This window comes from Littorina saxatilis, linkage group LG10 (assembly GCF_037325665.1).
Source record: "Littorina saxatilis isolate snail1 linkage group LG10, US_GU_Lsax_2.0, whole genome shotgun sequence".
NCBI classification, from domain to species: Eukaryota; Metazoa; Mollusca; class Gastropoda; order Littorinimorpha; family Littorinidae; genus Littorina; species Littorina saxatilis.
The window spans coordinates 34,151,027-34,163,767 of record NC_090254.1 but is presented as its reverse complement, the minus strand read 5'-3'; the positions used below and the strand labels follow the sequence as shown (position 1 = coordinate 34,163,767).

Sequence of the window (12,741 nt, the reverse complement as noted above, 5' to 3'; positions counted from 1 at the left end):
ATGATGCCAAAGTCACCGAGACAAACGTCATTATAGAAACAAAATTTGCGCTCGCTAATTACCCTCGATGAATCTTTAAAACTAACACGTCACGCCACACTTTCAGAGTGACGTTTCTTTGCTTTGACCTAATAGATTGCACGAGGCTTTAGAAGAGATGGAGGTTCCAAAACAAGCGTCTTCAATTTAGCTGCCTCGACTGCAGGACATTTTCAGTGAAATACACGTAAGTACAGTATGTAGGATAAGGCACCAAAAAAAAGTCTGTTTACGGTAACATAGGCCCAAAAAATAGGGTCGGTAGGTCGGGATATTTTTTTCCCCCAACCAAATTTTTTTTAAAGTTATTTTGCCAAAAAACAGACTTTTTTCCCCCCCCCAAATGCCAAAAAAACCGTCTAGGGTCGCGCAAAAAAAAAGAGGGTCGGTCGGGATACCGTAAACAGACTTTTTTTTGTGTGTGGCCTAAACAGAATACTACATGGCTTGCTGTGTCGTACCAGATTTACACTCGTTGCTTTTTCAAATAGTGAACAGCTTGCTTTCGCTCGCAGTTCAATATTTAAAAAAAAAAACTCGTGTAAATCTGGTACGACACAGCAAGCCATATAGTATTCTCTATGTCTCCCATGTACGGACGTATCCGTACCCACTCATATGGCTCTATCTGACCAGGTACGGATATATATCCGCTCAGACTGTAAGCTTCAGTCGCTTCCTGTAACATCCATCTAACGCCTGCATTCCAGCGTGTTGAGACACAGTTCCCACAATTCTGAGTGACCTGCTGCAGCACAGCTGGTCTTGGCTAAAAAAAACCTGGTCAACATAGGTGGGGTAGAAAGTGTTAAGGCCTGATTTTCTCATCTTTCTTTCTTTATTTGGTGTTTAACGTCGTCTTCAACCACGAAGGTTATATCGCGACGGGGAAAGGGGGGAGATGGGATAGAGCCACTTGTCAATTGTTTCTTGTTCACAAAAGCACTAATCAAAAATTTGCTCCAGGGGCTTGCAACGTAGTACAATATATTACCTTACTGGGAGAATGCAAGTTTCCAGTACAAAGGACTTAACATTTCTTACATACTGCTTGACTAAAATCTTTACAAAAATGGACTATATTCTATACAAGAAACACTTAGCAAGGGTAAAAGGAGAAACAGAATCCGTTAGTCGCCTCTTACGACATGCTGGGAAGCATCGGGTAAATTCTTCCCCCTAACCCGCGGGGGGTCCTGATTTTCTCACATTTCTGGAGGCCTGAAAAGGGGAATTCCACTGTACAAACATTAGGAGAAAGAGATCTTCTGTACATTCAATTCAAGTCTCAGGCGGTCTTGTACCTTTCTAAACAGTCTTCATATAAACAGTGAATGGTGTTTGTTTTTCATCTTACTTCTTATTGTTTTATTCATTAGGGGTCTTATACTGTTCAAAACAGTTGTTCAGTAACCTTTTTATGTTCTTTCTTGCTGCTAATCACTCTATTTCTTCGCAAGTCCAAACCTAAAAATGTATCTGGATGGTTATTAAAACAAAAAAACACTGAAGGCAATAAGAAGACACACACAAGACAAAAACACTCTCATGTAACTAAACGAAGTATAAGACCATAAAATACTCAAAGCCTCTCTCAGACCTGGCAACCCCTGTTGTGCACTTGGAATACAGTATTCTCAAACAAACTTGGTGTATTTTCAGACAAATTTAGCGTACTCCACACAGCATTAGAACATCCACGATTCAAACATGCTTCTATCATGTTCTTTGCACTGTTGATTGCTTGTGAAGAAAAGAAGTCTGGGAATTAGTCTGGTCGTATTTTTTGCCCACTGACCTTTCTGATCGTATTCTAGACAATTATGCGTACAAAATATGACAAAATTGTATGGGTCCCCAGGTCTGCTCACTGGTATAAATTGAGCACCAAACGACCTCACAAAACCAAAAAGTTGTGTGGTTTACCATCATTTCCACGGCCAACAGTGACCACGGTAGAAGATGAAATGGTGTTGCGTAGAGCTCGTTGAAACTGGAACAAACCAGGCAACAAAACTGTTTCTTTCACATCAATTTCTTTTGTATATATGGAAAAGCTTATAAAATCAACGCATCATTCATACTTTCCTAAAACAAAGGTAATGCAAAGATGTTGCTAGTGCTTATTTTCTTATAAGTATATTTTTTAATAATGAAACATTCCAAAAACTAACCTTTTCTCTGAACGATTCTGGATTTTGGAACGTTAGCAATCTATCTGTAATGGATTCATTGAAAGGTCGTTAGAGACAGGCTATACTGTTTAATTTTGCAGATTATTCTCTATCCCCCCAAAAATTAGCGTATTGTTGCCTAAAGGGCGGGTTAAAAGCGGTTATACACGTACAACCCCAATTGTACAAAAACACAAGTGTATACATGTGCAAGTTTTAGCCCATGAACACAAAAGTTCAGGGGGGGCCGGGTGGCTCAGTTGGTAGAGCACTGGACTTGTGATCCTAAGGTGACAGGTTCCAATCCAGGCAGGGACGGACACAGGTCAACTTTATGTGCAGACTCAGAGACGGTACCAATGTCCCACCCCCGTGTCAGCACAGTGGCACGTAAAAGACCTCGGTCATTCTGCCATAAAGTACAGGTGGCTGATTACATCTAAAGTGCACGCACACACCTGGGTAGCGCGACTCTGTTGCTGCTAGCTTTCCACTGGGAGGCACGTAGCGATCCGAATTTCCCAGCATTTGGATAATAAAGTCAATGAAATGAAAAAGGAAGTGAAAGAAGAAGACAGTTCTCTCACCTTGCGCGTTTCCCAGATGGTGATGATGATGGAGATGGTGGAGATGAAGAGGATGCAGGTAGCGTAGATCTCGTATTCGTCAAGATACCACAAGATCATGCTGAACAGCTGGAAGATGTAGAACGGAGAAAGCACCTGCCACGAAAAACACAACAGTTCAAATGTACATCATAACACTATACAAACCAGTTTTGGTATTTTCTTCACCAATATTTCGTCAGCTGACGGTCACTGACTTCTTCAGGATTGTATCGACAATTAAAGAATGACCTTAGTTGTAGTGTAAACAGTACAAAATAAAGTGTCAAACGGAGCCAGGAAACCATGCTGAGCGGGGAGGGAGATAAAAGTGCAAAGAAGACAACCGCTACACATGTAAAACCACAATTCGTAAGTACAGTAAAACCTGTCTCTAACGGACACCCTTGGGGAATGGTAATAGTGTCCCTATTAGACAGGTGTCCCTTCTTCACAGGTGGAGGGGCCGGGGCAATATTTTACAAAGAGCACGTAAAATGAACAAGACACTTTTTGTCAGTCCTGTAGTATGTATTTATTGGATTGAACATGAGACTCACTGAAAACGTGAGTAAACAAATGATACATGTAGCAAACAACAACAACAACAACATCCCCCCCCCCCCCCACCTACCCCGTTCCCTACACACACTGTGCATTCAAACTTACGCAAGTCGGACGTCACAAAGCTAAAAATAGCTGACTCTTCATCAGTCATTCAACGGGAAATTCCGCAGTGTGTCTCGACCAGCTCTTGTTTCATTCAGTTTTTCTAGTCTCAGCATAAATGCATGGACCAAAAATTTAGCTGTGTTAACTATTGTTTCCTTCGAACGATTGCTTACAAAGAGAGAGAGATCATCACGTCTTCTTTTTCCGATCTGATCCTCGCGATCTGCGTTTTACCACATCCCATCTCCTTCGCCACATCTCGGCATGATTGGCCGCTATCTAGTTTTTTCAAGGCAGCGACACGCTGCTCTAAAGTCAACGCTTTTCTTTTTCCTGCTGGAGATTCCATTTTCAAACACAGTAGTCTACTGTTGCTTTTGGTTGTGACTGTATCCACAATGCGGAAAAGCGAAAGTGAGCGAAGCGAAAGTGAGTGAGCGAAAGTGGGTCTCCATCTAAACAAGTCACTGATTGGTCAGAAAAGGGACAGGACAACCAATCAACAACCATTTGTGCTACGGCTACCGCTGCCGAGCACTGTCTGCATAACAGTCGAGTTTTCGAAGTTGCGTTTTTATGTACGTTGTGTCCGTTTGTGACAGTGTTTACACTTCCTACGGTCCGAAAAATCGTGTCCGCGTCCGTAAGTGGCAGGTGTCCGCCCGTTAAAGGTTAGTTATTGTTGAAATCGTGTTCGTGCCATGATAAACTGTCCGTATGTAGCAGGTGGCCGTTACAATAAGGGTCCGCTAGACTCAGGTTTTACTGTACTGTACTCGGCACACTTGCACTATAGAGCAACCAGAAGATGTAAAAAGGTGACAAACACACAAATAAACAACAACAGAGTAACACATTTACTTGCAACTCCAAGATGCTAATTTTAACACCGGCTTTACTTCTATGAACACGTCATAGTCCCTTTAGCCAGATATTATTTGGGCAAAGTCGCGAAGCTCGCTTTACGAAACTTTGGCTCTAAACTTTTGGTAAAAAGACTTTTCAAAGTCTACGCAAAGTCAAGCTCAGGCTCAATTTAAAAAGGCCTTTAAAATGTAAATAAGCTGATGTGTCATGACGTTCTACCTGACTATCATCAATACTGAATTTACCTCTTTGAACAGAAGAACAACGATGGGAACCACGTGAACAGCGATTTTATTGATGCCATACAGGTACCGACTGAAACAGGAAAATAGATCATACATAAATCATGTTGCGTTTTTTCATTAAAACATGTCTGAAATAAGGTCACACAAACACTCTCACTCACACACACACACACACACACAAACACTCTCACTCACACACACACACACACACACAAACACTCTCACTCACTCACTCACACACACACACACACACACACTCACACACACACACACAAACACTCTCACACTCACACACACACACACACACACACACACAAACAAACACATACACACTCTCACTCACACTCACACACATACACACTCTCACTCACACTCTCACTCACCCACACACACACACACACACACAATAATGCATGCTAGTGCCTGCATGTGCATACATACACGCAGACTGATGTATGGTTTGTACAAGAAAATAGAGCAACAATACCATATCAAACACAGTCTATCGCCCTTTAACCTCATATCAAAAACAAAAACTATACCCTTACCGTTCAACTTGTTCCTCTGTTGAAAATCCCTGAAGTTGGTGGTAGTAGGAAAACTTGTAGCCATCCTCCAGTCCCCTTAAAAACAAAGACATCGTTGACCATCTCCTGACGGAGCCTTGCCGAAGTGATGCTAAGTACTGAGACCTATTAATACCTCTCAAAATCTGAGAAAATGGGGTCTTTAAAAGGAGGGAGTCTTAAAATGGGGATATATTTACAAAGAAACTTACACGGGTCCATATCGGACCATACAACTCGTTGCAATCTTCTTCTTCGATCATGGGCTTAGACTCCCACGTTCACTCACGTGTTTAGCACGAGTGGATTTTTACGTGTATGACCGTTTTTACCCCGCCGTTCAGGCAGCATACGCCGATTTCGGGGGAGGCATGCTGGGTATTTTCGTGTTTCTATAACCCACCGAACTCTGACATGGATTACAGGGTCTTTTCCGTGCGCACTTGGTCTTGTGCTTGCGTGTACACACGAAGGGGGTTAAGTCACTAGCAGGTCTGCACATAAGTTGACCTGGGAGATCGGAAAAATCGCCACTCTTAACCCACCAGGCGGCAGCGACCGGGATTCGAACTCACGACCTCCCCATTAGGAGGCCGACATCTTACCACCACGCCACTGCACCCGTCACTTGTTGCAATGAATTCACGGAGAAGATAGTATTACCACTATGCACCCATACTTTGCAGTTGTATCTCTGTTTCTGAACGCCAGAAGTTTTTTTATTATTTTTTTTATTATTATTCTCTTTATTTATATAGCGCCTTATCCGAAGTTCAAAGCGCTTTATGCCGTGTGAGATGGAATTTTTTACACAATATATCACGCATTCACATCGACCAGCAAACCTCAAGCCTGTTAGGCGAATGTTCACCTTTCGCGGCCTTTATTCCAAGTCACACGGGTATTTGATGGACATTTTTATCTATGCCTATACAATTTTGCCAGGAAAGACCCTTTTGTCAATCGTGGGATCTTTAACGTACACACCCCAATATAGTGTACACGAAGGGACCTCGGTTTTTCGTCTCATCCGAAAGACTAGCACTTGAACCCACCATCTAGGTTAGGAAAGGGGGGAGAAAATAGCGGCCCGACCCAGGGTCGAACACGCAACCTCTCGATTCCGAGCGCAAGTGCGGTACCACTCGGCCACCCAGTCCACCGAGTGAAAGAGAGAGGTGTCAGAACATAAATCAGAGGACAAGGGTGAGCATCTCACCTGAGTTTTTGGAAGTTGTTGGAGTGTGGGTCCCAAATATATTTGACTTTCTTGGTCTTGAACCATCGCATGCCAGGCGTAATCAGCTGGAACACAGTACAAGTCATGCGACATAAGGCATTATAAAGATCATATAATTGTGGGTTTTTTTAAACCTGAAAGCATGCCTTCTACCCACTCAAAACAAATATATTTCAATACCTCAAAATAAATAAAAAGATAATTATCTGTTGTCTTATTATTTGTTTTGTCTTTTAATGTGCACCACACTGAAATTTCTCTGTATGAGATAATAAAGTATTCGTATTCGTAACAACATTAAAAAAACTATGAATAAACAGGAAAATAAACAAGTAAGTAAATAAGAATTAAATGAAGTTACAATTCCAAATGAAGTGAGAAATAAATAAATGAGTTAATCAATTAACAAAATGGAAGACAGCAAATGATCTATAATGAGACAAAAATGCATGAATGGATCGATGAATGAATAAGAAAAGAAAGAAAGACACTAAAAAGACAGCAAAAGAAAGAATTTTGAACTAGCGAGAATTATAAACTAGCAAGGTAAGGAAGGGGCTGCTATAAAAGACTAAATATATTAGGCAAAAAAAAAATAGGTCTGTTTACGGTAACCCGACCGACCCTAGTTTTTAGGCCCGACCCTAATCTTTTTTTTGGATCGTCTGAAAAAAAACCAAAAAAAAAACGCATCCAAAATAGAGCTGTTTGCGCTCAAACAGCAGACGACAGAAGGGAGGTAAGCTCAAAGTACTGTTTATAGTTATGTTGGGCAAAAACAGGGATTGATGATAAGAAATTAACTGTAAAACATCATAGAGAGGGGAGAAAAAAAAAAAAAAAATGGGGAAAAAAAAAAAAAAAAAAAGACCTACCGACCCTATTTTTTCACCCTATGTTACCGTAAACAGACCTATTTTTTTTGTGTGGCCTTATGCAAACTGCTACTATGCGCTGACAAATGCAGAAAAATGCGACAAAAAAGAAAAGCTATTTCTTCTTCATTTCTACCATGAATAGGCCGTTTGATACTTCAAATGTTTATTTATTCTTCAGCACAACTTCTGCCCATAAAGGGACAGTAATCCTGTACAGGGAGTGAATCAGGATTTGTGATTAAACAGCCTATTAATGTTAAAAAAATAATAAAGCTGCGAGTAGCTTTCGACACAGAACTCCCATGGACTGTGATAAACAGCCATCATTAAAGCAAAGAAAAGCACTACTGATTTTGACTAGGCCAACTATATCAACAGTTACTTATTTTGACTAGGCCAATTATATCAACAGTTACTTATTTTGACTAGGCCAATTCTATCAACAGTTACTTATTTTGACTAGGCCAATTATATCAACAGTTACTTATTTTGACTAGGCCAATTATATCTGCACTTACCGATTTTGATTGGGGGAATTCTAGGCCAATTATATCTGCACCCACCGATTTTGATTGGGGCAATTCTAGGCCAATTATATCTGCATTTATTGCTTTTGACTGGGGGAATTCTAGGCCAATTATATCTGCACTTACCGATTTTGATTTGGGGAATTCTAGGCCAATTATATTTGCATTTACTGCTTTTGATTGGAGGAATTCTACGCCAATCATATCTGCACTTACCGATTTTGATTGGGGGAATTCAAGGCCAATTATATCTGCACTTACTGATTTTGATTGGGGGAATTCAAGGCCTATTACATCTGCACTTACCGATTTTGATTGGGGGAATTCAAGGCCAAATATATCTGCACTTACCGATTTTGATTGGGGGAATTCAAGGCCAATCACATCTCCTTTTCCTGAACTGTTGTAGACGAGTGGTTCACTGCAACAGACACAAGATTGGGAAATAATTCACAGTGAGCATCATTTTTCAAAATATTTTTGTCTGCATTTTCCCTCTCCCTCTCTTGATTTACTTTCTTCTTTTGTTAGTACTCTCAATGTGTTAAAACGACAGGTTGTCTGAATAGGCAAGCCAAAAGCCTTCCCTTCTCTTCTTCTTCTGCGCTCATGGGCTGAACTCACACATATATGGGTGCGTCTCAGAATCTCGTCCTCTGTTTGTGACATTATCACCAAAAGTAAAATCTTCCCAGAAAACTTTGATAATACTATTTACACACTTCTCAGGGTGTACCTTTTCAGTTTAAACAAGAAAAAATATAACATTGCCTTTAGTTTGCCATATGTTGAGCATTATTTGGACCATGTGTGCAAAATCACCCGTGTAACATGGAAAAAATAAAAGACAAAAAACTGCATTTATAAGGCTGAAAACGACTTTTATTCAGTTATTATTGTTGAATCACAAGCCATTATAGAGTTCAATATGAAATGACTACATGCAAACAACAAAATAATGTTTTTTTCAATGTTCCATGCATTCGTCAAAATTTCAAAACAAAAATGAAAATTAATTAATGATATCCTGATCAGAACATGTTGATACATGGCATTCATTCAGTCTTATTGACATTTAACCTTCACAATAGCATATATACAAAGATTTGTTGCTCTGAGACAAAATGTTAGAAAGTTATCCCAAAAGAATGCAAAATGGTCACCGATGTAACATGGAAACATCACTTTTGTAACAAAGAAACGGTTATGCTTTTTCCCACAAACTTTACTAAATGAAGCTGATTTTGCAACCAGATTCTTCTTAGATAAAATGCCAAACACTAAAACAGGAACAGAAAGAAAAAAAGCTGGACAAAATCAAGAAAACTTTGCCCCAAAAAAGAGAAACATTAATGAAAAGTTCATCACCGACGTAACTCGGAAACGAACAACCAGACATGTATTATAAGGTTTGACATGAAGAATGCAAATGTTCAAAAGTGGTTCATTCAATTGTTAAGACAATAAACCAAAGGCATTGGTTACATATAGAACAGTTGCCACTTGCAGTTAATTAATTTATTTTAAAAGAAATAATGCCCCCTGGCATTGAAGGTGGGGTCACGAATCATGGTTGCATCAGATGCAGGGACTAAGGAAATATCATCGATCCCTGGAAAGCAATAGTAGTTCCCCTCCGGTTTCCTTCGAAGGAACGGTACCACCAGTTCATCAGGTCGAATCTCTTGCACCTGAAACATGCAAGTACCAGCGATTTCAACCAAAGATTGATGCAATATGTGTACTAGTTTCACTAACATGAATTTGTTTAATGTCTATCAAGATTTTGATGCATCCACATTCACTGGCTAAAAACAAAATAAAGTAATTATTTTGTTCAGACTTACCATTCCATTGAACATACAACTTTTACAATTAAAGAAAACATTGACACTTACCGTTCCTTTAAATGGATTTCGGAAATTTAATTTTGATCATAATTTTTTATATTTTTAATTTTCAGAGCTTGTTTTTAATCCAAATATAACATATTTATATGTTTTTGGAATCAGGAAATGATGTAAAATAAGATGAACGTAAATGTGGATCGTTTTATATAAAAAAAAAAAAATTATTACAATTTTCAGATTTTTAATGGCCAAAGTCATTAATTAATTTTTAAGCCACCAAGCTGAAATGCAATACCGAAGTCCGGCCTTCGTCGAAGATTGCTTTACAAAAATTTCAATCAATTTAATTGAAAAATGAGGGTGTGACAGTGCCGCCTCAACTTTTACAAAAAGCCGGATATGACGTCATCAAAAGTATTTGTCGAAAAAAAGAAAAAAACGTCCGGGGATATCATACCCAGGAACTCTCATGTCAAATTTCATAAAGATCGGTCAAGTAGTTTAGTCTGAATCGCTCTACACACACACACACGCACAGACAGACACACACACACACACACATACACCACGACCCTCGTTTCGATTCCCCCTCTATGTTAAAACATTTAGTCAAGTTTTGACTAGGTGAAATCGAAAGAAAAACTATTATTAACAAATGTTTAGCCTAATTTTTCACTTCATAGAATATCATAGCAGCAAAAACTCACCTTTTCTCAAGAACCTGGGGTGCTGATCACTGTCGTAACAAAATCACAGACTTCGGAAACATTCTCGAAATCTTTCTTCGCTGCTGGAAGCTGAACTATTTCTCTCTGTAACTGCGCATGCGTAGTCACCCGCACCTCTAAGTCACTACGCGCAAAATAGTTCTAATCTTTCTTCAAAACTCTGAACATTATTTGCAAAACCGTTCACCATCGTAACTGAATTTTGAAGAAGCATGTCATATTGCGCAACTTTCAACTTAGTTTGCAGATGCAATTTTGAGAAAATAATACTTAAATAACATTTAGCTTAGCGATGTTCTATGCCCTTTCATGTCTAGATCGTGTTGAAGATGAATATGCAAATTCTAAAGTTCAAATTTAGGACTTGTTGCTGTTGCACGCGTCCGGAAACCTATGTTACGACAGTGATGGCAAACTTTCAAGCGATTAATTTCGTTTAAAAAAACAATTCTGTGGACAAAATAACATTTCAACTGTCAAGTACACTTAAACCAAACACACATAACAAGAATAGCAGTCCTTGGACATTCTAAACGATTCTTGTAGTGAGGTGCAAAACTAGTTGATGGTTCATGTCACAGATCAGACCTCCATTTTTCACGCATCCAATCATTTCTTTCGCAAAACAATCTTCATAATAATCATGCAACATACTCAATTTTGTTTGTACTATTTCTTTATTCATTTTACTTCTCAAAAATACCAATATCATGATTTAAAATTCAGTATGTTTCAATTGTGGGCTAATTTGATTATGGCACACACAAAAGGATCAGTTTCTGAGACGCACCCATATGCTCATGCTTTTTGTGGTTTTTTTTTTACACAAGTGTGTTTTTATGTGTAATGACCATTCTCACCCCGCCATTTAGGCAGCCATACGCCGCTGGGTATTTTTGTGTTTCTATTACCCACTGAACTCTGACATGGATTGCAGTATCTTTTCCGTGTGCACTTGGTCTTGTGCTTGCGCGTAAACACGAAGGGGGATATATAAGGCACTACATGTAGCAGGTCTGCACATAAGTTGACCTGGGAGATCGAAAAAATCCCCACCCTTAGCCCACCAGACGCGGCCGAGATTCGATCCCACAACCTTCCGCTTGGGATACGGACGTCTTATCCACTAGGCCACTGTGGGCCGGTGCACATGCACTCAACACACCCAGCCTCAGCTCTCTACCCTTCCCTTTCTCTCTCTATTACATAGTTAAATTAGAGGTCAGTTAGAGGTCAAGCAAGCAGGTGAGAACCAGATCAAGAATCAGCTGACAATACTTACTCCGTGCCCTGCCCTGGTCCCTCCGTCTTGACGGTCGACACGAAGGACTGGTCATAATGGTCCTGGGGGGTGGGGGGGAAAAGAATGGTAGCATATCAACACAATATTAAGAACCTGCTCCAATACAGCTGCATAATAATTATAATAATGAGGACTTTTATATGGCGAAAATCCTAAAATAGTTGTAAGCGCCTCACAAAAACATACATGAATAAATTATTCTGTACACAATTCCAAATCAAATAATAATACACATATCGAAATACACTTTTACACTTTACAAAGTTTTAACCCACATGATGCCACGTCAAATAATTATACATATCGAAATAACCTCATATAATTCAAAAAGTTGAAAAACAGAAGAATTCTGTACCCACCTATACAAGAACAGCACAATAATACAAACGTTCGCTTATAAAAGCTTCTTCGGGTAACAGACAAAACAAAAAGACACCAAAAAGCAAAAGCAACACTGACGGAACGAATACGGACAAGGTTGGAAAAGAAGATGGAGGGAAACACTAAAGGGAAGGAACTCTGGCCACGGAAATAAAATAAAGGGGAGAGTAGTGGTTATAGGATGTCAAAAAATTAATGTCTAAAGTTTTCAATACACATGATACATATAATCTACATGTTTGTTTATACTGCATTTCTGTGTTTAAAAGAAAAGGACGCAATATAGACAACCATGTAGATTATAATTATGTGTATGTGTATTGAAATCTTTATAAATTATTTTGAATTAAACAGTGATTTTCACCCAGATATGACATGGCAGAGAAAAAGCTTGTCCAACACACAGACAGACAGACTCACCTTCATGATAACTTTCTCTGCCTGGTCCAGAGAACATTCTCTGTGTGTGAATTGCACCATGAGGTGTGGCAGCCAGTAGAAAAGCAGACGCAGCAGACCCACCGTCAGGACGTACAGCAGCCAGCTCAGATAGTACTTGCACTTGTTCAGTTTGTAGCCAACGATCTCCTGTTTAAAAAAAAAAGAACCAAAATATAATCAGGATATAAAAAAAACGGGAGTTCTAAAATTCAACCGGTTAGTGGT

At 39.4% G+C, this 12,741-nt stretch overlaps 1 protein-coding gene across 3 annotated transcripts in view; it reads right to left on the bottom strand.

The window, feature by feature from the left end:
* LOC138978665 (polyamine-transporting ATPase 13A3-like) overlaps positions 1-12,741 on the bottom strand; it is a 107,839-nt gene that overhangs the window by 43,967 nt on the left and 51,131 nt on the right. For all 3 annotated transcript variants that reach the window (XM_070351458.1, XM_070351456.1, XM_070351457.1), the window contains exons 3-10: positions 12,496-12,663; positions 11,674-11,735; positions 8,165-8,234; positions 6,388-6,473; positions 5,151-5,225; positions 4,603-4,672; positions 2,801-2,935; positions 1,966-2,032 (exon numbers count right to left, since the gene is read on the bottom strand). In XM_070351458.1, the coding sequence (XP_070207559.1) occupies positions 1,966-2,032; positions 2,801-2,935; positions 4,603-4,672; positions 5,151-5,225; positions 6,388-6,473; positions 8,165-8,234; positions 11,674-11,735; positions 12,496-12,663 (733 nt within the window). The remainder of the gene's footprint in view (positions 1-1,965; positions 2,033-2,800; positions 2,936-4,602; positions 4,673-5,150; positions 5,226-6,387; positions 6,474-8,164; positions 8,235-11,673; positions 11,736-12,495; positions 12,664-12,741) is intronic.